Below are 27,306 nucleotides of genomic sequence, written 5' to 3'. Positions count from 1 at the left end.
ACTGCTGGAGTTTCAAATGAAGAACTTTGTGCATTCTTTTCAAATGAAGAACTTTGTGCATTCTTTTCAAATGAAGAATTCAACTGTTCTTCAAGAAAATGATTATGTCTGGGAAACAACATACCTGACATGCTCATGAAAATACCTGTGATATTCCTTTTATGTTTCTGCCTGATCTTGCATATTGTTTCATAACGTGCCTTCTTGTTCTTTGCTTATTTCTCAGGCATCTGTACAATGGCCAAGCTCTATATACAGCAACATAGCTCGCAGCGACAAAATTCATCAAAAGATCAACATAAGAGAGGTCAGAAAATGACAAAACTGGTATCAATATAAACCTTAGTGAATGTATAAGCACATAGTAAAAACCCAGAAGCAAGTCAACTGAACCTTGTTTTAAACTTGACAAAGCATCCTCTGCATCTGTGAAAATACAAACTGACGGAAGAATAGAGAAGTTACTATAATTTTCAAACTACCCACCACCTTAAGGTTTTTGCAAACATTTTTGATGTCCGCCATACAAATCTGACAAATGTCACAAAAATTGTGACGTGCATCGTAAATATCTGCGTACATCCAGACCTTAATTACTGTGCAAGTGCTACGATGATACTTTATTCTATGCCAACACTGCAGATGAAATATTGCCATGTGATATATTACGGCTTACTTATCACCTATTCTTTTTTTCAAACAACATATTTATTTGGCCATCTTTTATTTACGCATTTTGCCATATTTCAAAAAGGTCATCATGGTCAACAATCTCCCCCATTTTTGATGCAAAAATTTTCACCATCTCATAGAAAAAAAAATGTTGACTTACCATGCAATGCTGATCCGAAAACATCAGACAAAATCTGAACCAACTGACCTGAATCAATCAAAAAAATTGATAAACCAAGCTGTGAAATCAACCTATGAACCAAATCCTGTGTGAAATACTGATTAAATCTGTGAAATCAACCTGTGACCAAATCCTATGTGAAATGCTAATTACTCCCCCAAAATTTTTGCGTCAAAAAAATTTGACCATCTGCTTTTCATCAATTCTTTCTGTGAAAGGAGTAGAAACCTATCATAGAAAAGTTATTAGAAAGAGTGTTATGCCAGTAGTGATTGAGAGAAAACTCCCAATCATGTTCTTAATTGTTCAAATAGTTCTCTTGGTAGTGCCTTTGTAAAAATATCAGCCACCTGTCCTTGAGTAGGCACATAAACCAATTTGAATTCATTATTTTGAACTTTATCTCTCAAGAAATGAAGTTTGATGGCTACACATTTTGTACGTGAGTGCATAACTGGTTTTTTGCTTAATTGAATTGCACTCATATTATCACACATTATTGAAATAGGTTTTGAAACCTGAATGCCCAAATCAGATATTTGATAATCCATCCAAATTAATTGAGTACAGCATGCTGTAGCTGCAACATATTCAGATTCACAAGTGGATAAAGTTACACAATCTTGTTTCTTACTATGCCAAGCAACCAAACACTCACCAAGAAAGAAAGCTGCACCACTAGTGCTCTTTTTATCGTCAGATCCTCCCCAATCTGCATCAGTATAACCAGTAAGAGTAAAATTAGTGCTGTGAGGATACCATAAACCATAATCAAGAGTGCCTTGAATGTATTTCAGTATTCTATGCACCGCATTAAGATGCGATTGCTTTGGATCAGATTGAAATCTTGACACCATACATACAGCTTGCATTATATCAGGTCTAGATGCAGTTAAATATAGCAAACTTCCAATCATAGATCTGTAAAGAGTCTGATTAACAGAAGGTGAATCATCATTCTTTATTAATTTACAACTAGTTTCCATAGGAGTGCTAACAGGTTTGCATTCAGCCATATTAAATTTTCTCAACATTTCATATTTAGTTTGAGAAAGAAATAATCCATGTTCAAGCTGTGAGACTTGCAAACCAAGAAAAAATGTGAGTACACCTAACATTGACATCTCAAACTCAGATTCCATGATTTTTGAAAAATGTTCTGCTAAATCATCATTAGTAGACCCAAAAATGATATCCTCCACATAAATTTCAACTGCCAAAATGTCATCATTTATCATTTTGATATACAAGGTGCTATCTGCCTTTCCTCGAGAAAATCCATTTGAAGTTAAATGTTTATCCAACCAAGAGTACCAAGCCCTAGGAGCTTTTTTTAAGCCATACAAAGCCTTTTTCAGTTGATAAACATAATCAGGTTTGTCCGAAGATTCAAAACCTTCTGGTTGTTCCATATAAACTTCCTCTTCAAGATACCCATTTAAGAAAGCTTTATTTCTGACCACTTTACCTTCTTCATTCAGTTTATTACAAAATATCCACTTTCCACCTATGACATTTTTATCACTAGGTCTGGGAACAAGTTCCCAAGTCTTATTTTTCTCTATTTGATTTATCTCTTCCTGCATTGCATTTTGCCAACAGGAATCTGATAAAGCTTCAGCAACACTCTTTGGTTAAAAATCTGATATTAAGCAAAAATGTTCAGCAATGTTTGCCTGTTCACCTATTTTGGCTTTTCTTCTAGTTAAAATTCCTTTCTCTATATCTCCAATAACTTAAGACTCAGGATGTCTCTTAGCTATTATTCTAGAAGAAGTTTTTATTTTCGAACCAGCACTAGTTATTTTGGGGCTTGAGCAGTTTTCTGATTTAGTTTCATCAGCAAGTTCATTTTCATCAACAAGTTCAGTTTTATCATTTTCAGGATGCTCATCATGTGCAATTTTTGATTTTTGAAAAGATGAATCTTCGTGATCTTTTTTATCATTACAGCACACAGAATTTTCATCAAATATGACATTTATAGCTTCTACAACTTTGTTCAGCCTTTTATTATAGCATTTATAGGCCTTGCTGTGCGTGGAGTACCCAAGAAAGATCCCTTCATCAGATCTTGAATTAAAGTTTTCTAGAGAATCATCGTTCTTTTTGATAAAACATTTGCAACCAAAAACCTTAAAATTCTTGACATTTGTTGTTTTTCCATTCCACAATTCATATGGAGTGTAAGCAGTTCTAACTCTGATTTGTGCTCTGTTAAGAATATAAACAGTTGTATGAACAACTTCTTTCCAAAATTTATCATGTAGTTTTGCTTCATTCAGCATGGTTCTAGCCATTTCTTTTACAGTTCTGTTCTTTCTTTCTACAACACCATTTTGTTGTGGTGTCCTAGCAGTAGAGTATTGTCTTTTTATTCCATGTCTCTCACAATACTCAATAAATTCTTGAGAGGTGAATTCTCCTCCCCTATCTGATCTTAAACATTTCAGTTTTAATTCAGTTTCTCTTTCTACCATCTTTCTGAAAATTTTGAAGCGTTCAAAGGCCTCTGATTTATGTTTCAGAAATGTTACCCAAACCATCCTTGAGTAGACATCTATGAACAACATGAAATACTTTTCACCATTTAGTGAAGCAATTTTAGTAGGACCACACAAATCAGTATGCACTAATTCAAGTGGTCTATTTGACAAATATTCTTTCATTTTGAAAGAAACTTTCATTTGTTTGCCCTTAACACACTCTTCACAAATATTAGCTGGTTTTGTAATCTGTGGCAGTCCTCTAACCTTTTTATTCTTGCTGATTCTAGCAAGACTATCAAAGTTTAAATGTCCCAGTCTTTTGTGCCATAGCCAATTTTCTTCTACTTGACTCATTAGACAAGTATTAACTAATGAAGTTTCTAGGACAGTTGAATCTATTAGGTTGTAAAGATTACCGCTTGTTCTTAACCCACTGGCAATGATTCTATCCTTTCCATTTTTAATATAACATCCTTTTGCATTAAAGAAAATAGAATATCCACTGTCACATATCTGACTTACACTTAGCAGGTTATGTTTTAAACCTTAAAAAAAGTACACATCATGAATTGGTGTGTCTTTATTCAGAATTATTGAACCTTTTCCAATAATGTAAGCTCTTGCGTTATCACCAAATCGAACAAAACCTCCATCAAAATTTTCTAGGGTTTTAAATTTGCTTTTACACCCAGTCATATGGTGTAAACAACCGCTATCCAATACCCACGTTGCAGGTTTTTGAGCGAATAGAGCTATTTCAACAATTAAGGACTTTTCTGTTACCCTTACTTGCTTCCAGATTTGTTTTGGTCTCATATTCAATTTACATTGATTTGCATAATGACCATAATGAAAGCATTTAAAGCACCTAACAACTTTCATTTTTCTTTGATTAGTGTTATTTTCACAAAAGATAGCCTTGTGCCCAAACATATTGCAATTAAAACAATAACCATTGAAAAATAACTTTGTTTTCTGACTAGTAGATTCTATAGATGATCTTTGCAAGACATTTAATTTTTAATCCTTTTCCTCAAGCAAGAGTTTTTGATTTTCTATAATCAAATTTGCTCCATTTAACTCTTCTTGAAGTTTTTGATTTTCAACTTCTTGATTACAAATCAACTTCTTTAATCTTTTAAGTTCTTGCAAAGATTTTAGAAGTTCTTCTTCTAGATCTACTTCTACATCTGAATCAGATGACAATTCAGATTCACTGAGTTTAGGTTTAGGGGTATGGACTATTTCAGCCATGAATAGTCTCTCCCCTTCTTCATCAACCTCGCTAGATTCTTCATTTGAATCTTCTTTTCAAAGAAGACTTTTCTTCTTGTAATCCTTGAATCTTTTATTCTGATTCCAAGGCTTCTTTTTTGAAAACTTCTCAGTTTTCTCATCACAATCTTCAAGTTCGACATTTGGGCATTTTGTAGCAAAGTGTCCTAATTGACCACAGCTAAAGCATTTAGGTTTGCCTTTATATTTCTTTCTCATTTTCCTGACAAGTAATGCTTCTAAAGCATCTATTAGATCTAAATCACTCTCATCATGTTTTTCAATCTTAAAGGTTGATTCTTTTGATGAGGAACTAGCTTGATTGCCAATCCTCATTTCGTATGTAGTTATTGTTCCTTGAAGTTGATGTAGGGTCATTTTTGAGAAGCTTTTATTTTCTTCTAATGTAGATATTTTAGTTTCAAATTTAGGTAATACTGACCTAATAACTTTTGAAACTACATCATATTCTTCTATCTCTTCACCTAGACCTTTTCTAGCATTCACTACTTCATCAACTCTTAGGAAGTATGCAGCAATGGTTTCATCTTCATTCATTTTCAGATTGTCAAACTGTGTTTTAAGAGTTATCAGTTTAGACTCTTTTACTTTTTCATCTCCTTGATATATTGTTTCAAGTTTGACCCATATATCATTAGCTGACTTGCAATAAACAACTTTAGCAAAAACATCTTTGGAGAGACCACAAAGAAGGGCATATCTTGCCTTCTTATCCAACTCAAATTTTAGTTTTTCATCTACATTAGTAGGGATTTTTGTTGGGACAGTATATTTTGTTATTACAACATCCCACATCCTTACATCTAAGGAATGTATGAAGGCTTCCATCATAACTTTCCAGAAAACATAATCGTTTCCATCAAACAGTGGAGCCCTATTAAGAGAAGCTCCTTCAGATTGTGCCATGACTTCCAATTAATATCCCTGGAACAATTTCTAAAGGAATCCTATGCTCTGATACCACTTGTTGGAAGTATCAGGGTTCTGAGAGGGGGGGGTTGAATCAAAACACTATTAAATTCTCCCAAAATCTGAGTTCAATAATTTTAATTTATAATTTACAGCAGTGGAGAAATCAAACTATACTGAAATGTAAACATATTGAATAATATCAACTCACAGTAAGAAGAGACACCAATTTTGTGCCGAGTGGGAAACCCTCAAAAATCCTCACGGTTTCGTCATAGGGAGAAAAACCACTCCATGAACTTGTATTCTTTATTGAGTTCCAATTCTTTTACAATCAACAGCTTCTACTGCTCAGGGTATTTAACCCTTTTATCAGTGCTGTAATTACAAGCTTATACACACATATAAATGTGTATGTAAGACATTTATACATGCATACAAGTCTATAATAAGACTTTTAGTCTTTACAAACTGTTCTGAAATATAAGTCTTCTTTCTTTCTTTCTTTTTTTTTTTAACTCATCCCATTTAAATTACAAATGATCTCTATATTTATAGAGATAAAATTCGAATGTAATCAGTTACATCAGCCCAACTGAACCAGTTTGGGTTGTTACACAAACTTCCTTTTAAAAATGTTGTTTGAGAGACTAACAAAACAGTTTTAGTTTTCAGATTTGTTCCTGTCTCAAATCTGGTAATCATTATAAACTTCCAAACTGATCAATAGTGTTTCATTTTGATTTTTTAGATACTCGAAAATAGTTTCCATTATCTCAGACTAAATTCCTTCATTGCTGTTACAAACTTTGGAGAAAACTTCATTCAATATTTCATGAAACTTTTCTATCTTTTCATAAAAAATAAAAACCGTTCCTTAAAAAAATTGCCATTTCAGTTTAAACCTGAAGTGACTATGTATTTGTTTTAGGAAAAATATTTGTGCATCAAACTGAGTCAAAGAATTTCTTTCAAAAACCCTTATTGCTGGAGTTTCAAATAAAGAACTTTGTGCATTCTTTTCAAATGAAGAATTCAATTGTTCTTCAAGAAAATGATTATGTCTAGGAAACAACATACCTGACATGCTCATGAAAATACCTGTGATATTCGTTTTATGTTTCTGCTTGATCTTGCATATTGTTTCATAACGTGCCTTCTTGTTCTTTGCTTATTTCTCAGGCATCTGTACAATGGCCAAGCTCTGTATACAACAACATAGCTCGCAGCGACAAAATTCATCAAAAGATCAATAGAAGAGAGGTTAGAAAATGACAAAACTGGTATCAATATAAACCTTAGTGAATGTATAACCACATAGTAAAAACCCAGAAGCAAGTCAACTGAACCTTGTTTTAAACTTGACAAAGCATCCTCTGCATCTGTGAAAATACAAACTGACGGAAGAATAGAGAAGTTACTATAATTTTCAAATTGCCCACCACCTTAAGGTTTTTTCAAACATTTTTGAAGTCAGCCATACAAATTTGACAAATGTCACAAAAACTGTGACGTGCATCGTAAATATCTGCGTACATCCAGACCTTAATTACTGTGCAAGTGCTACGATGATACTTTATTCTATGCCAACACTGCAGATGAAATATTGCCATGTGATAAATATATCATGTGATATATTACGACTTACTTATCACCTATTCTTTTTGTCAAACAACATATTTATTTGGCCATCTTTTATTTACGCATTTTGCCATATTTCAAAAAGGTCATCATGGTCAACAGTGCTAAGATTTCCTTGTTAAAACAGAGTACAAAATGAACTAATTAAAACTAGATGTACAATTGATTGTCTTGTTTCAAACATGCTCTGTTCTGAGCTCTTACTTGGATGCATATGCTTGTACACTCTCTCTGCTGTATTTTCATTACATCTGGGACACTGCCTTGTTTATTTATACTTGAACTTGCCCAAAAACAATTTGAGCTTGCTTGCCAATAATACTTATCCAAAATCTGAATGGAAACTTAATTGCTAAGAAAAGGGGAGGAGCTTCAAAATCTTAATCGACAAGTTATGAAAAAAGATCAGATAAGATTTGAACCACTGGAAAGCTAATAAAGTTCACATGCTGATGGCTGCAAGAAGCACCTTAAAATTAATTAGTATTTGAATGGCTACAAGAAGCACCTTGAAATTAATTAGCAGCTCAGTCGAAGCTCGGGCAATCAGTTTTATTTCATAAATTCCAACAAAACTTATCATAGAATATGTTATTACACAATCCAAAAAAATTAATTTTATATCATCAACACAAACAAGGACAAAGAATTGACATATTTCGCCTTCTTTCAGTTTCAAGGAACTACAAGTCAACTTTCTCTCTTTTTAATACACTAATAGATCCAACTAATAAAAAATAAAATTTAGAATACAACAAATGCATAAATCAAGAAGTAATATTGAACAATTGTCTACACACAATTACTTTAAATCTGAAAGCTGTAATCATCTTAATTTCACTGCCATCCATTTTGAAAAAGAAATGCCAAACACCATGATTTGCCTAAATTAAAAATAAATTTGAAACCCATCAAAATAGACTTCAACGCATTACTGGGAGACTGTTGGATCTAAAATTACAGATTCGTCTTAAAATAAATCTATATAAAAATTGGAAAGATTGTATCTATTTTGAAATTAGAGATATGTCAATTGATTAAGAGGAAAACATTGTCTATGATCGATCTCTTAACAATCATTTTTGATAACTATCGTTTAGCTTAGCCTGCCTCTTCTCTCTATATAACTTCAAGATCGATAACATCGGGATCACTGAATAAGAATCTGTAGAATTCAATACTAAGAGGATTTATCCAGATTTTCACCAGAAAATAAATGAATTTGTTTAGTCTAATGTTCCTTCCATACATAAAAGAAGAAATGTTTTCTTTACGTTGATAATCTTTATTACCTGTGATTCTGTAAATCATTAACGTAGTTTCCTCATACATCTGTGGACGTCTAAGTTTATCTTCTTTGACCAGATTTATTTCGGTGAATCTCTAACTGTATATATAACATAGGAGAATGTAGAGCTTTCTTAAATATAACTATTCATTTATTTTATAAGTTTGCACCAAGCTTCTCCATGCTCCAATATAAATAAAATGTAAACGTGGATCAGATTAGAATCAAAAGTCAATCTCACAAAGGATAATCCATCTTTGATGCAGCTGATCGTATGGATCCTTATTATAAAAATAAAAATAATTATATTACTGAAATAGAAATACAATAATTTGGATGCAATAATAAGATGCCTTATTATTTTAAGAACATAGACCACTTAATAGGTTTTATTCTGCATTTGTGAAGCCGAAACTTAACCAAAGAAGCATCTATGGATATTTGATCTCCTTTGCAATATCTAGTGGAGGAAATGGTGGGAATTGAAATGATGTTGGTGGAAACCCTGGAATACGGGGGACAGCAACTGTAGGAGGGCTTGTAGCTTTATAAGAGTAATGGTTTTGGTGGAAATGGAAATCGTTTAAATGAAGGTTCGGGAGGGAAGCCAAATTTAGGTTTCGGTGGGGATTTTGGAAGAGGCGGAAGTGGTTTTACTAAAGGTTTATGAGGGAAGCTTAATATAGGTTTACTAAAGAATTTCTAAAGAGGTGGAAGCGGTTTAAAGGGAGGTAAAGGTGGGAAGGTTAGTTCAGGTTTAGGAGGGAATTTAGAGAGAGGTGGAAATGGTTTTGGTAAATATAGTGGAGGCTTAGGTTTGGGAGGGAACTTTGGGAGAGGTGGAAATGGCTTCTTTGCAGGTTTAGGAGGGAATGTTAGCTTAGGTTTGGGAGGGAATTTTGGAAGAGGTGGAAATGGCTTTGGTAAATATACGGGAGGCTTGGACTTGGGAGGAAATTTTGGAAGAGGTGGAAGTGGTTTTGGTAATGATATAGGAGGCTTAGGTTTGGGAGGAAATTTTGGGAGAGGTGGAAGTGGTTTCTTTGCGGGTTTAGGAGGGAAAGTCAACTTAGGTTTTGGTGGGAACTTTAAAGGAGGTGGAAGTGGTTTTGGTAAAGATACAGGAGGCTTAGGCTTGGGAGGGAATTTTGGGAGAGGTGGAAGCGGTTTCTTTGCCGGTTTAGGAGGGAATGTCAACTTGGGTTTGGGGGGGAATTTCAAAGGAGGTGGGAGTGGTTTAGGTAAAGATACTGGAGGCTTTGGTTTGGGAGGGAATTTTGGGAGAGGTGGAAGTGGTTTCTTTGGGGGTAAAGGAGGGAAGCTGAACTTGGGTTTTGGAGGGAATTTTGGTAGAGGTGGAAGTGGTTTCTTTGGGGGTATAGGAGGGAAACTAAACTTGGGTTTCAAAGGGAATTTTGGTAGAGGTGGAAGTGGTTTCTTTGGGGGTATAGGAGGGAAACTAAACTTGGGTTTCGGAGGGAATTTTGGCAAAGGTGGAAGTGGTTTCTTTGGGGGTATAGGAGGGAAGCTGAACTTGGGTTTTGGAGGGAATTGTGGGAGTGGAGGAAGTGGTTTCTTGAAAGGCTTGGAAGGAAATTTTGGAAAGGGAGGAGCAAACAAAAACACAGCAGGACAAGATATAGGAGACAGCGTCAAGTCATTAGAGATGACAAATGTAGTTGTTTCTTCTTTATCTCCTACATTGTTCTTCAATACGAGCTTGCTAGACGCATCTCCATATCCAATTGTAGACGAGGAGGAGCAAGGGGTTTTGGAGTCTTTGCTGAAGAGCCTAGCATGACACTCCTCTATGGATCCTACAAGAGGAATGCTAGCTTTGAATGCTCCATTTCCATCAATATTTGCTACACCACGTTGATGTACTTCTCCCTTACTATTTCTGCACTCGATCCCAATTAATGCACCTATAGACACAATATAAACTCTTCTAACTCAAATGTAATAAATTGAATTCCATTTTAAAACTTAAATTAACCATCATATAAAGAAACTGATAATAGATCATGAAATAAAATAAGATCCAAAACATTGATACACAAGACTTTCATACACAAATCCAGCCAAAGTAAACAAAGAAACTACCTTGATACGTGAGATGCTCTTGTATGCACTCATCACATTTCACAACTCCTGACACCAATGCAGATTTCTGTGAAGAATAGCCAGCTGCTACTGCAGTTGAAACACATACAAAAGTTAAGAACAAGAGGGGACGAACCCCCATTGGACTTCGCATTGCTTAGGCAAAGATGATGACCTGACGATCTGACGATCTGACGAAGGGAATTGAGAGATATTTAAAGGCAAGAAGTTTAGATCGATTGAAACCCACCACATGCAATGCCTCTCACAAATGGGTCGCTTAACAGATGAGATCACTAAATGACCCTCTTGATTTCTATACTTTTTAAACCAATTTTCGGTGCATTTTATTATTGCCATTCAAATTGTCACAATCCCCATCTTCCCACATTCACACGGGCATGCTTAAAATGGAATTTTTATTTATAATTTGACCCCCTCATGCAATTCGACCTCCTTTCTAGTACAACCACACTTATGTTGCACATTAATGTGCACCTGCTTTCTCATCTGTTTTGATTAAGACTTCTCATTTTGCGTTCTTAATCCATTGCCACCCTTCAATCTAGAATTGAAATGATTTTTTAACAGTTGAAAAGATATGAAAAGTTACTAAGAGTCGTTATAATTAATCTCATGCAATCCAATTACTTAGATGGTTTATTAGCTTTGGACTATTGTTTTGATGCCTAAATAATTATGAGGAGTTCATAACTTTATGAAGACAGGAAAGATTATTAATGAACGGCGTTGTGCCAATTATTATGATTACAATGCACAGTACATGCATTGATAGAAAATTGGGCTTCTGAGGTTAAATTTGCGTGTCGGCGTACATTGTGTTACAAATGTGGCTCTGCAACAACGTAAATAGAAATTTAACATTACATACACATTGCCTCTCATACAAATTTGTATCAAATATCGTGAGCAACAGACATATGCGTCGGTGGTACCATCAGTACAACATTCTTCATCTTTCTCTGCTCAACTAGGGTGCCCTCTATGTTTTCTTGGTTAACGTCCAGGACATTTACAACGGTTAAAATGTAATGTTTATGTCGAGATCAGAGTGTATATTTTATCTTCTTTTTTTCCCTTAATATTAAATTATAGAAAAAGAAAACAAGAATATTTGATTTTCATAGATTTGATATGTAAGAGATAATTTCCTCAGCAAGTCAAATTACTATCAGGATTTAACTGTTTGATTTTGAGTCAAACTCATTGACCCATGTTTCATGAGTTGTGATTCAACATGAATCCATCTCTCATGAGGATAAATAGAACACTTAGCACTCATTAGATCTAGGTGATGCTCATAGGGATGAAGCACTAGGGCTTTTTGGGTGGTCACCCATCCCAGTACTACTCCAGCCTGAGTGTGCTTAACTACGAAGTTTCCTCCATGGTTAAACCCAAAGCTTGCAACCCCATTTGCAAAACCTTCACCAAGTATTGTGCCTTATGAACCATTCATTAGAAAGCCCCTTAAGCTCATCAGTCGATAAGTAGGAATATCACAATTTCACAATTTCACAGATTTGATAGTCTTTAATGAAAAAAGGTGTGGAAATATTTTCAAATGTTAAATCTAATATGAAAGATAGTGCAGAAAATTTCTTACAAATTTTCGACAATCACAAATTAGATACATACATAAATTGTATTTAAAACAATAAAAACAAAACATCACATATACATGGGAAAACCTTTGAAAAAACTTACCACTCCAAAGCTAGACCTAATTGAATTATAATCAATAAGGCAGTTACAATACAATTTTAAGAGTCAATGCTCTTCAAGAGTGATCAATTGTGATATCTCTATCCAAAAAAAATCAACAACATATCAACACTTTTTAAATAACTCTCTCTCTCTCTCTCTCTGACACACATGAACACACAATTCTCTTCAACAACATATGTATTTGTAGAGTTTTTGTACAAAAGGAAATTGTTTCTAAAGCATCTACAATCAACATATTTAATCTATTTCTAGAAACTTTCGTTGTCCAGAAATCTTGCATAAAATACAAATCCAAGAAAATATGTTAAAAAGATAAACTTCCTAATTTTGCTCCAACTCTATCCTTGTAGAAGATTTCGGCTTATCAAGCATCTTTTCAAAAAATGAATGAATAGTTAATTGATAAAGGATCCTAAGGTTGAGTCACATTATCTCAACAATCTCCCACTTGATGAAGACCTTACAAGAGTTGTTATATCACACCTTAGGCTGCAAGGCACGTAGAACTAACAAACCATCTGAAGTTCTCAATGATCATTGGCTTTCTCAATGCATTTACAACACTCTCCAAAGTAGCAACCTTTTCCAATTTCACCTTTCCATCTTCCACCATATCATGAATAAAATGATATTATACACAAATATGATTTGTTTTGGCATGGAAAGTAGCATTCTTTATTAAACAAACAAAACTTTGGCTAACACAATAGATAGTAATTTATCTTGCATCAAAATCAATATCACAACACAACCTTTTAAGCTAGATGACCTCTTTAGAAGCATGAGTAGTTTCCATTACTCTTCTTCCATAGTGGGAAAAGAAGCTATAGTGTATTGCTTACTCATCCAACTAATTGCACCACCAAACATTGTGAAAATATATTCACTAGTAGATCTTCTTTAGTCAACATCACCAACCCAATCTAAATCCACATATCAATGAATGTAGATAGAATGCCAAGATCCTATGGGATTACCATGAAAACATAAGGAATACTTAGATGTATCCCTCAGATAACTAAACACTCTCAGTTACATTCCAATGCACCCTTCTAGGATTAGTCATAGACCGACTAAGGAGTCCCACTACTCAGCTAATGTTTGGCCTCGTATAGACCATAACATAAATCAAGCTACCAATGCCACTCATATAAGGTACTCTAGACATGTCCTCCATTGCAATAGGAGATTTTGGACAATCCTCCTTTGAAAGCTTCATTCCCTATAACATTGGAACAACTAATTGCCTGCAAGCTATTATGATGAATTCCTCTAACACATAGTTAACATACAAGTTCCTCTAACTCATCCAAAGGTTTTTGATAGCTTTACTCTAATGATTTCAATCTCAAGAATATATGTAGTTGCACGTAAATCTTTCATTTCAAACTATGTTTCTAATTAAGACTTCAAATAGATAAAATCATTTTTACCATTCTCAGTAAACAACATATCATACACACAAGACTATGATAAGAATTTGATCATTTTCAAATTTATAACATACCCAATTGTCAAATTTAGGTCTCAAAAATCCCATGGATAACACATAGGTGTCAAAATTTTGATACAACATTCTAGGAGATTTTTAAAAAATATATCAATAATTTATTCAATGTAATGTTCCTATCCCTGTAGTGAAGACATGAATCCTTTGTATACTCAAATTCATCTCAGTTAGAGGACATCAAACTAGATGCAATGCACAGCCTGGAGAGAGAGTGATGTAGGGGCATCCAAGGGTCAAGGCTGTTAACTCGGATGTGGGTTTTAGCTGAAATTTTATAGGCACCTGTGTGAGGAGGAGTTATTTGGATTGCCAATAGAGCTCAACTCAATAGGTGGCCATTTCAACATTTTTTTAGGGGCCTGAAATCTCATCTTGACCTCTGAATTTGGCTTTCTGTATTTTTTCCAATTTTTTTAGAAAGTTATTTTTGTAAAAAATCTAAAATCATATTTTTGATATTTTTGATTAATTGACAATTCATCTTGCCTTAATTAGGGGCTTTTCTTGTGAAAAATCAGGATTCAGAGGATGCATTTTGAAAATTATAAAAAATGGACAAATCCATTTTTCCTAAAAATCTGCCAAATATGGTAATTTTCTAAATTGTAATAAGTAGTTGTTTTCTTTCATTGTAGAGGCAGAGTAGAGTTGTGAAAGTTTAATGAATAACTATGGTGATCTGAAACTTCAATGTTGTATTATTTTTTGATTTATTCTTTGAAGGGTTTGGGTTACATCAAAGAGTGTCTGAGTTGTACGATAGTAGCTACTAAGCCATACAATGAATGTTGAAGGGGTCATATAGTTGAAGAGGGAGGTCATACAGTTGAAAGTGGGAGGCCATATGGTAGAAATTGGGAGGTTGTATGGTTGGGATTGGGAAGACTGTATGGGGTGAGTGGAGGTCGTACAGTTGCATGTATGAGCGAAGGGTAATGAGATGTAATAATTTTTCCAGGGTATTGCATGTATCCAAGAAAGATAAATCTCTACCAATAACAATTATATTGCAAGTGATTTCACATAAAGAAAATAACAAAAACACTTCATATTTTCTAGATATAAATAATAGATAAAATGCCAGTATAGATAATTACACATGGAATATATATTCGCAAATGAATATGGCACTCTAGATGTGTCAGACTTGAAGCAAAGTAGAACACAACAGAATAGGGTGAGGGTTGAATCCTACTAAAATTGGAAAGCCAAGTAGGGAAGATCTTCCACTTTTGAAATGACAAACAATCCATGTAACTCCATTAGGAATTCACAAATATAAAGAAATAATCCAAAATCCCCTACTAACAACTACCTACATGCCACACTAAATACCCTTTCAAAGAAACATCTCAAGGGTTCACAAAAGAGTGCTCACACGACAAAAACCTACAAATAATTAATAAAACTTGGGCCCCATTATTAAATAATTAAAGGTCCAAATAATATTATTTAAATTTTGGGACCGCTAATTGTTTAAAGTATTTTATTAAAATTAGGGACATTACAAATCCTTGCTAGCCAAAGATTGCTTGTCTTCAAGAAATACACAAACTCCACGATCCCAAACCATGCAAGGATGCAAATTGCTATATCTTTTGAAAACTCCATGCTTCTTTAGGATCACATGTGCATAATTGAATTCTATTGAGATAAGTAGACTACCATTCAGGCTCTATTGCACCACTTTGATGTAAACATTGCTATATCCAAAACCACCAAGATCCCAAGGGATCCAATCATTAAACACATTAATGTCTAGATTCATAATTTTCATGTAATCATTAATCTCCTCAGGAATTTCACAATACATGTAGATCCTATTACTTTTATGAAGAATCCCTTCACATGGAAAAAATGAATTCATGCATGACTTACGCACAATTGAAGGATAAACTCCACATTCAACCCACTATGGCTACTCCTACAAGGAATCGTCCATAGTATCTCCATGAAGTTGAACAACCATTGATAGAAATTTTTCATTCGGAGGGATACTAATAGAACCTAAATTTCCATCAAGATTATTGTTGGGTGTTGGTTTGACAATATTTGTGCCAATATCTTCCTCTAGAATCCATTCCTTCATCTTCAATTTAGGTACCAAATAGATTCTATCTTTGTGGTAAATGATATTGCCAACCACCTTGTATCTATCATCCTGCACTTGACCATCCAACAATAGGCATGCAAAACTATTCTTGGAGTACTCTACTAAAAAATGTACCTGCCAATTAGGTGAAACATGAGATAGAGAATATATGGCATTTTTGGGTGCCATAGTGTGATCCAAGACTAATTTCTCAATTCTTCCAATAGGCTCGTAGAGTCGCCAACTCTGATACCACTGTAATGTTCATATCCCTATAGTGAAGAGGTGAATCCTCTGTATACTCAAATTTGTCTTAGTTAGAGGGCATCAAACTGGAGGCAATGTATAGTTTGAAGAGAGAGTGTGTTTGAGCTATATGGTAGTAGCTACTAAGCCGTATGGTGAATGTTGGAGGGGTTGTATGGTTTAAGAGGGAGGTTATATGGTTGAAAGTGGGAGGTTGTATGGTTGAGATTGGGAAACCATACAATTGATACAAAGAGCCGTACGCTTGGGATTGGAAAGATTGTATGGGATGCATGGAGGCCATATGGTTATGTGTATGAGTGAAGGGGGATGGGATGTAATAATTTTTTTAGGGTGTTTCATGCATCCAAGAAAGATAAATCACTACTAGTAAAATTATATTGTAGGTGATTGCACACAGAGAAAATAATAATAGCACTTTAGATTTGCTAGATACAGATGATAGATAAAATGCTAGTATATATAATTACACGTGCAATGTATATTCATAGATGAAGATGTTGCTCCAGATGTGCTAGACCCAAAGTAATGCAGAAAACAATAGAATACGGTGAGGGTTGAATCCCACTAAAACTAGAAAGCCTAGGGAAGATTTTTTGCTTCCAAAATGGTGAACAATCCAGAACTCCAATAGGAATTCACAAATACAAAGAAATAATCCAAAATCCTCTACTAACAATTACCTACATGTCACACATAAATACCCCTCTAGAGAAAACTCTTGAGGGTTTACAAAAGAATGTCAACATGGAAAACACCTACAAATAATTAATAAACTTGGGACCCATTATTAAATAATCAAAGGTCCAAATAATATTATTTAAATTTTGGGACTATTAACTATTTAAAGTATTTTATTAAAATTGGGGACATTACACTCAACTTACAAACAAGGTTTTCTTTACCTTTCTCAATGATATTCTTTGTTTGTGACATATAAATTTCCTCCTCCAAATCACAGTGAAGGAAAGTTGTCTTCACCTCCATTTTCTCAATTTCAAAATCATAAGTTGTTGTAAGGAATAAAAAAAATCGAATGGATGTCATCTTCGCTACATGAGAGAATATTTCACCATAATCAATTCTCTCTACTTGTAAATTACCCTTCACAACCAATTGTGTCTTATACTTCTCAATGCTGCCATTTGGGCCCATTTTCTTCTTGAACACCAATTTACATCCAATAAGTTTTTGTCCTTTAGGAAAAGGTACTAGATATCATTTAGCATTCTTTTTCAATGTTGTCATCTCTTCATTTATGTCTTCTATCTAGGAATTTGCATCATTCATACCCATAGCCTCTCTAAAAACCCTAGCCCCATCAGCATTAGCAATTAAAGAAAACCTATAACTTGAATTCAACAAAGAATATCCAAACCTTTTAGGTGATTAACTATATCTATTAGTTCACTACCTATCACAAGTAGACCTCTTTAAAGTTTTAGGTTGAGGTTTATGCTTTTCTTCAAAACTTTTACAGCTTCTTGAGTTCTCGTCATCATTAGGTCCATCAAAAGCTCATTGTTCTTCTTCCTTAGAAATACAAGAAATATGACCTCTTTCATTTTTCATTTTCTCTTTCTTCCTTGGTTGCAAATCAACTATGGAAGGTTTCAATTCATGAAATACCACACTTCTATTTTGGGGCACCTTCTCTGCAATTGGATCATAAAGCTTCTAACCTTTCACAATGATACCATAGCCAATGAAGATACACTTAACTGCCTTGTTCTCCAAATTTGATCTTTTATCAATTAGTGCATAAGCATATGCCTCATAACCAAAGACTCTAAGATGCCTTAATGAGGCTTATTTCAAGTTCATTGCTCCATGGGTATCCTCTCAACAATTGTTGAATGAGGAGATATGTTAATTGGAAAACATGCAATGGCTACAACTTCAACCCAAAACTTTTGTTCAAGCCTAAAAACCACTCAACATACTCCTAGTCCTTTCCATCAACATTATATTCATCCTATCTACAACTCTATTTCTTTGTGGAGTTTATGAAGTTTTCTTATGTCTCTCAATACTACGATCCTCATTGAACCTATCAAATTCTACTTAACAAAACTCACTACCATTGTCAATCCTAAACCACTTACTTTTTCTACTAGCAAAATTTTCAAGCAAGGACTTAAATTCCTTAAATTGACTAAAAGCTTCATATTTACTTCTAAGAAAATACACAAATGTCCTACTCTAATATTCATCTATAAATGAGACAAAGTACATAGATCTAAATATCATTGGAAAATTAGCTAGACCAAACAAATCTAAATGAATATAATCCAAAACCCAAAAAGACTTATGAGATTGGAATGAAAAGAAAAATAGTATTGTTTATGATAAACACAATGTTAGCATAAGTCTAACTGCAGATTACAATCATCAAGGCCTTTGATAAGGCTCTTATTTTCTAGGGCTGTAAGACCCTTCTCACCAATATGACCAAGTCTTTGGGCCCATACATTGTATTCTAAATTGGGAGCTTCATATCCAAAGAATTTTCACCCTTAGATAGCCAAAAATAATGACCATCAAATGTAAAAAGAAAAATATTCTTCTTTGCTTGATTTGATTTTGAAGTTGAAGAATCCAAAGCCCTTTAATTAGACTTCATAGAAGTGATATTGCACTAAACCATACATGCATCCAACCTATACAAGGTGCCAATATAGCACCCTTAGCAAGCACCATAGAGTCTCTTTTTATCTTGCATCCACCTTTCAAGAAAATAAAATACACACCTACATCAACAAGCTTTGTAACTAAAAGTAGTTTTCATACCAAACTAGAGATATGAACAACACCATCAATTCCCTTCACTCCACCATTAAGGAATCTAATCTTGACTCTACCATGACCAACACTATTTGTGTGAGATTCATCACCCATGATCATTGAAATATTCATACTTTAAAAACCAATCTTTGTGAGATGTCATGTGGAAAGAAGAACCTGAATCTATCAACCATGCACATCTTTTGATACATGTATTGCCAAGGTTGTGATAAATAATATACATCATCTAGAGAAGATTTTTCAGATTCAAAATTAAAGAAATTTATTTTACCTCAATTTTTCTTTTCATCCTTGTACTCTTTTTAGAGATGACCAGGTTTTTCACAACTCCAACATTTCTCCTTATAATTATTACCAAGAGATCTAGATCTCCCATGAGACTTGGATTTCCCTTCTTTTCCTTTTCTCATTTCTCCATTGTTTTATTAAGAATGAATGATAATGGTATCCCTATGGGAGATTATCCTAGCATTTTCTAAGACATGATTTAGAGGTTGTGTGTTGCATTCATGAAATAATATGTCATTGATGTCAACATATTGGTTATTCTGTGAAGCCTAGCATAGCAATAGGAAAAATTTAGTTTTGTACACTTTGAGGAATGAAGATGAGCTTATGTGGAATTTGGATAATGTCCTACAAAGTATCCAAATGCTACAATTAAGAATACATGCTAAAATATGAAGATTGGACAAAGATATGATGGATTTAGTGAAGGGAATGCTTAGACTGAGTTTCTAGGTATCAGTTAGTATTATTTCGATTGTATCTCCTAAAAAAGATAGGATATGGTCATGCAAACCTGGATGAAAGTAGAAGACGTGATGGGGATGTTGTGGTTAATCATGCAAATCCAGATAAGTGACACATGAAGAGCTATGAAGCCTATGAGCCGATAATTATGTGTAATTATGAAGATATAATATTGTAATCTAAGGTGTAAATGTAATATCTTAAGTTGGTTCTGGGTATGTGCAAGATCATGGTCAACCAAACTATCCTCTTAAGTGGCAATAAAAAATTAGAAAATCAGGGTTATGTCAACTCGACGTGTAATTTTCTACTTGTTATTAACTTTATAACAAAAATTTGAGAGAAAAAAATCTCTAGAAAATTGAATCTATTTTCTAAACTACTAGGACTTATCTCAAAAAAATAAAAATTGATTAGTGAAAAATTTGAATTTTAATGCAATATTACAAAAAATTTAGAACAAAAATAAGAAGTAGATGTATGTTTGACCACCTTAATCAAAGCCAAATGATAATATTTTTTAATAGTATTCTAGATATAAGTAGTAGACTCATGCCTAGATGTGACACATATTTTTGGGTATTTTTATTCTAAATAAATAATTAATAATTAATTTTTAACTTTAGTACTTTTGAAAATAAAAACTCTCGTGTTTGACTACCTGAACTAATTCAAAACTCTGCAAAATTTAATTTTTCATTTTTTTCTTTATAGTTGAAGAAACATAGAATGTGATGCATCTTTTGGATTTAAAAAATGTTGTGCCATTTGAAAGTTATAGTTGTTTTTCAAGTAGTGTGTCAGTCAACACTTTATACATAAATCCATTAGAAATAAAGTAATAATTACTTGCTAAACTCATAATTTAACAAATCTTACATTTATGGAAAGATAAGAAGATTCTTAAGAAACCCTTTTCATTTCATCAAATTTTGGTGAAAAATAAATTGTCAGCTATATGTTTGAAATAAAAATCACATAAAAACAGGCCAAAAACACATTTAAAGGATTTTTTAAAGTTGAGCATATAGGGTTGGTATCAAAAGATGTAGTATACCTTATAAAGATATTAATTGTTTTCATTTAATATCAAGGTGGGTGGGAAAAAAGTTGGAATAGATTTTGAAATGGTTTGAGATATTTTAGAACTAAATATTTTTTAGATTGCCACTTTTTGGCACACGATGATCCTACACAAACCCTTCTATATTATTATTGTAAATTTTGAAAGCATCAAGGTTGAATCAATAATTTCTTTTAGAACCTCGTATAAAGGAAGGATGATTTCTTTGGGTTTTTATTAAGAAATACAGGTTTTACAGGGATCTTGAAACCCAAATGTTTTACATAATATCTGAAATAGAAATAAAAACTAAATTCCAACTAGTATGCATCTACTAATAAAAAGCTAAAACCAAAGGATAGGCCCATAGCCAGGAAATAAAAACTAGTAACCCTAGATAAGGACAAAACAAAAAATGAAAACTAAAACCCCTTGGTTCTCCCACAGTCCATACTAGCCTTATCTTCTTTTTCCCTGCCAAAGCTAGCTTCCTTCAATGATTCACCTAAACTATTGATATTCTCATTCAGGGTGTTCAGAGTTGCAATCACCTGATTAGCCAAGTTTTAATTAGAAGTCTCCATCCTTAGAACTTTTTTTTCAACCATTAAGATATGATCCTCCTAGTCAACATGGTGTCCCTGGTCGTTGCTTCTCATGTGGCCATCCTTCTGGCTCATTTTCTCTTTGAGCTCTTCTATCTCATGAAATAACCATTTGATAGAGAAAAAATTATCTATCATGCTATTTTTAGCATTGTTGAGTAGATTGAGCCCATATTCTCTCACATTGTTAGAGATTGCAACTAGAGCTAGGTCAAGAATGATTTCTTTGGTTGTAATCATCTAGTATGGATATTTTTGTAATGCAAATATGCGAACTTGCACGTGAGATCAAGTGAACTTGATAATGAATATCTTTCAACTAGAGAAGTGTTTGGTACATCAAGACACGGTGAGCTGATAAAGAACTCTGTCTACAAAAGAAGTTATTATTTGAAAATGTTGATGTACCATTGTATTATTTAGTGAGGATAGTACTGATGTTGTTTGGATAGTGGGTCTTTCTATCTTCCCAATCAACTCCTAATAGGGTTGGAATCTCCTAACAAAGATTCAAAGTCTCCTAATAGGGACTAGTATATATTGAATGTATTGTAATAAATCCTAACAGGGTTCATCCTTTGACAAGGAACTTTTATATTAGTACATCATTTTGTGGGTAGCATCTTCACCAAGTTTTTCCCTTTGATCAAGGGTTTCCCTTGTTAATAAATTTAGTGTTATTGTGTATGGTTACCTTTCTATGGTTGTTGCATCTACTATTTACATGTTTTGAAATTAATAAGGATATTGAGAGTTGTTTCAATTGCATAACTAATTATGCCCACTCTCTGTTATCTTGGTGGACTTCACTTTCTAACATTTGGAATTAGAGAATCAAGTACTTGAAGCAAAAGATTAACAACTTAAGGAGATCTATGGCACAATTCGGAAAAGAAAATATGAAGTTTGATGGAGTTAACTATGACAATTGGAAGGAAAAGATGAAGACACATTTTCTATGCATGGGTCTGGGTTATTGGTTGATAAATAAGAGAAAAAAGGTTGTGATTGGATAAGAAAATCTTGAAGGTTGTGATGAGAATCAAAAGGATGTATTCATGTTCAATATTCTTGCTAGAGAAACACTATTGTGATCAACTCTTCCAGAAAATAAATTTACTTAGGAAATAACTTTAAGATTATCTCATGAAATTTAGATTTCATTATAAGTTACATTTGAAGGTGATCATCATACTTAGAAGGTTAGACAAAAAAATTCAATATGCCTTTATCGAGATGCTAAGATGATGGAAGATGAATCTATAAGAAGATTTTTTGGTAGAATAACAAAAATTGTTGGAGGATTCTAAGTTTGAAGATGAAGCTATATGAAAGATATTGAAAACTTTAGAACCTGCATATAGAAAGACACCACTAATGATTGAAAAAGTAATTCCCCTATCACAAAAATTTACATGAGAAACTCTTCTTGCGAGATTACAATCAATAGTGGATGAGACAAAGTGGAGAATCTTCTAATGTTGAAACTTCTTTCAGTGCATTGAGTGTTTCACCTATGTTGACAAGGAATGTAAGTACAAGTGGAGATTATGTTAGTAGCAGTTGAAAAAGAGCGGAAGAAGAAAATAAGGCTAAGGAAGGACTTTCATTACTTATGAAGAGAGATCCTAAAGGTAAAAAAATATTCAAATGTTGGACTTGTAATGAATTGTTAATCTCATTGCAAGATATATTATCAGTTAGTGTCAAAACACTTAGTCAGAATGGAAAGATAATAGTAACTAAGTTACCAGTATGCAATGTTAACCAAGATCACGAAGGAACCAAGAAAACAAAGTTAACCTTGAAGAAAGTTGTTGTGTCAACTGAGTTGACAATTCACACAAAGCTACAATGTCAACCAATTTGACAGTGTCTACCAAGCTTCTGTGCGAATCGAGTCAACATAGTAGTTTTGTTCCAAGGTAATAATTACACTAGCAGAATAGTGTGAATTGAGTCAGCAGTTTCTGCCAAGTGATCAACATGAACCAAGCATCCAGTATTAGTTGAGTTCCAGAGTTAACCAAGGTGACAATGTTGTCCAAGTATCTTTAGGATCGCTTGAGTAAGCTGTTGGACTCGAGTCACAACAATAAGTTGACTTGGGAATTTTTTTTGGAATTCATTATGTTGTATCCAACTTATGAAGGAATTATTTCGATGAATATAAGTATGAAGTATTTTGTTTATCCAAATATAATATATGTAGTAATTGTAATTGAAGAGCATTAGCGAATAAAGAAGAGCATATTGTTTGAAGGCTACAAGCATTCCAATGAAATGAATAGACTCATCTTTTATAGTTAGGTGATCAGTTTACTTCAAAGGATCTTCATCAAAAATCAATGTTGCATTTTAGAGATCAATCCATCGATTCATCCTAACTAGTGCATCAATCTTAAACGCTTTAACTAAGTGGACCTAATAGTCCTTTGTGGAAATTCTTAATAGAGTACATACTTAACTGTATTAATCCTTTCACAAGGTGGAACTAACAATCCTTAATACTCTTAACTAAGTAAGATCACTAGAAGTGATCATTTATAAGCCTTAACATGTCAACTTTACTACTGCAGTAGTGAAGCATTGTGGGTGTCATCCCCACCCTAGTTTCACCTTCTACTTGGAGGGTTTCTGGGTTACTAAATATTTTGTTATGGTGTTACTTTACTTGTTTATGTTTCTTGCATGCAAATAGATTAGAAAACTTAACAAAGTGGTTTTATATAAGAAGTTTAACTGGTTCTTGATTCACCCCCCCCCCCGCCCTTCCCCCTCCCAGTCACCTAGCTTGTGTTACATTTCTAACAATGAATATGATTATTATTCTTCTAAATGTCCCAAGTGAGTAAAAAAGACTAGAAATCACTACAAATCAAGAAAGACTAAGGAATATCTTTTTATAAATGATGAAGATGAATTAAATGCTAAGGTACAAGAAATCTTGAGTGAAAGTGGTGATGAAATATGGTTTGTTGCTATTAAGGAAGAAAGCCCTTAAAAAGAAGAAGTTAGAGAAGAAAAGGCATTAGTGTCACAAGTTGAAAAGAAGAAATCTGATTGGATTATTGATGGTAATTGTTCTCATCACATGACTAGAGATATGAATAATTTTGGTGAATTCAATAGATATGATAGAGGAATTATTAGAGTTGGAAATAATGTAGCTTGTGAAATAAAATGAAAAGGATCTATTACACTTCATGGAAAGACTAATACTGATGGTGTTTACTTTGTTGATGGTTTGAAACATAATATTTTAGCATTCGACAACTAGTGGACAAGGGATATCAGTTGCAATTTATAAAGAAGATATGCATTATCAAAGACAAAGATGACACATTGATTGGTATTTGTACAAGAACAAGAGGTAATGTATTTCAGTTGAATCCTACTAAGATGACATGTTTAGTTGTTAAAGTGGATGATAGTTGGTTGTGACATAAGAGATTTTGTCATATCAACTTTAATAACATTGTGAAGGTTAGTACTACATTTTCACTTAGAGATTTTCCTAAAAGTGTGAAACATATTAACATGGTATATAAGAAATGTGTGATGGAAATACAAAAAAAAAATTATTTCCAAGAAAGAAATCTACTACATCTATGAAGTTGGAGATTGTGCACACAAATTTGAGTGGTCATACTAAGACAAAATCATTCTATGGTGAAAGGTATTTTATGATTCGTGTTGATGATATGACTAGAATGATGTGGGTAGCATTTCTTAAAGATAAATATGAAGCTTTTGAGAAATTCAAGATATTTATGAGTAGAGTTGAAAATGAATATGGTTTGAAGATTAAATTTTTGAGATCTGATAGAGGTGAAGGTTTTACTTCAAATGAGTTTGACGATTTTTGCAAAGAAAATGGCATTAAAAGACAACTTTTAGCCCCTAAGACACCTGAACGAAATGGGCTAGCAAAAACAAGAAACATAATAGTCACCAGGAAAAAAAAATGATACTTTAGACAAATGTATCTAAGATCTTTTGGAGAGAAGCAATAAATACAACAATGTACACTATGAATAGAGTACAAAATAGACAAAACACTAGTAAGACACCTTATGAACTTTAATTTGGACATAGATCCTCAGTTAAGTATTTTAGAATCTTTGGAAGTAAATGTTACATTAAGAGAGATGATGATGTTGGAAAGTTTGATTCAAGGAGTGATGAAGGTGTGTTTCTTTGATATTCATTGAGAATTAAGGCATATAGATGTTTTAATTAGAGAAGTAAGGCTATCATTGAGAGCACAAATGTGAGAGTTGATGGGAAGTTTAGAATTCAGGAAAGAATACTTGATTACAAATCTAATGAATAAGATGATCCAAGGCCTAATAGAGAAAATGTTGATCAACAATTATTTTATGAGAATGATACTAATTTGCAAAATGAAATTTAGAGAGAAGCACCGAGAGAAGAACAAAGAGAAGAACCAAGAACTGAACCTAGAATTCAAAGCCAAATTTGAAACGGTGACACCTAACATAAAATTGATAAATAATCACCCTATTTTTGATGAAGCTAAAAGTGTTGATGAAGCTAGTAAATATGATTATTAGATTAAGGCTATGAAAGAAGAACTAGAGAAGATTGAAAAGAAAAATACATGAGAATTGGTTCCTAGACTTAAGGACAAGAATGTTATTGTACAACTAAGTGGGTATTAAGAAACAAGATGAATGAACAAGGTGAGGTTGTGATAAACAAAGAAAGACTGATATGTAAAGGATATTCACAATTAGAAGGAATTGATTTTGAGGAATTATTTAAGCACCTATTGCTATAATAGAGGTAGTAAGAATTCTTTTAGCATATATAACTAACAAGAACTTCAAAGTTTATCACATAGATGTCGAATCAACTTTTCTAAATGGTGAACTAGAAGAAGAAGTATACATTGAGAAACCTAATAGTTTTACTTTGACAGATCAAGGAGATATGGTTTCCAAGTTAAGAAAACATTGCATGGATTGAAACAAGCACCTAGAGCCTAGAATGTGAGATTGGATAAGTATCTGATAAGTTTGAGATTTGAAAAAGGTAATGTTGATAGCAATTTGTGTTTGAAGGAGATTGAAATTGGCTTACTAATTATTGAGGTATTTGTGGATGGCATAATCTTTGGAGGAGATGATGAAACAAGTGAAGCATTTGTAGTAGAGATAAAGAAAAAGTTTGAAATGAGTATGATTGGTGAGATGAAGTATTTCTTAGGATTGCATAATGTTTAGAACAAAGATGGTATCTTCATATCACAAGATAAGTATTTTAAAGACTTGTTTAAAATATTTGGTTTAAAAGTTCTAAGCCTATTGGAACACCTATAGCAATTGGCTAACAAATTATCTAGCAAAGATGAAAGTGTTGGAAATGTAGACAAGGCTAGGTGACTGAGAGGGTGGGGGTGAATCAAGAACCAATAAAACTTTAACTTCAATTCACCAATTAATCCTTCATAAACTAATGTAATCTAATTGCATGCATAAAATACTAAAACTAATAAATCATTCATAATAGTTGACACAATATTTGGTAACCTAGAAACCTTCCAAATATAAAGTAAAACTAGGGTGGGGATGATACCCACAAGCTTTAGTACTGTAGCATAAAGTTGGCTTGTTAAGGCTTACAAATGATCACTTTTGATGATCTTCCCTGTTAGGATCACTAAGGATTGTTAGGTCCACCTTGTGAAAGGATTTATACAATACAATGAAGAATGTAGTCGGTTAGGAGATTTTGCATAAGACTGTTAAGTCCACCTTGTTAGTGGATTTGACTAATGCACCTATTACGATGAACTAGTAGTTGATCTCTTCTCTACAACTTGGTTTGTTGAATGAGATTCCTTTGATATAAGAAGAT

At 33.3% G+C, this 27,306-nt stretch overlaps 1 protein-coding gene across 1 annotated transcript; it reads right to left on the bottom strand.

The window, feature by feature from the left end:
- Positions 1–8,758: 8,758 nt before the first annotated feature.
- On the bottom strand, positions 8,759–10,767 carry LOC149531787 (uncharacterized). Its single transcript, XM_089809447.1, has 2 exons — positions 10,580–10,767; positions 8,759–10,401 (listed from the first exon to the last, which is right to left on the bottom strand). The coding sequence occupies exons 1-2, from the start codon at positions 10,731–10,733 to the stop codon at positions 9,179–9,181; spliced, it is 1,377 nt and encodes a 458-aa protein (XP_089665573.1). The 5' UTR covers positions 10,734–10,767; the 3' UTR covers positions 8,759–9,178.
- Positions 10,768–27,306: the final 16,539 nt, after the last annotated feature.

Source organism: Cupressus sempervirens, chromosome 11 (genome assembly GCF_028749045.1).
Source record: "Cupressus sempervirens isolate cs-2001-9-10 chromosome 11, ASM2874904v1, whole genome shotgun sequence".
NCBI lineage: Eukaryota > Viridiplantae > Streptophyta > Pinopsida > Cupressales > Cupressaceae > Cupressus > Cupressus sempervirens.
The sequence above is the reverse complement of the archived record's forward strand: the minus strand, read 5'-3'. Positions and strand labels throughout refer to the sequence as shown.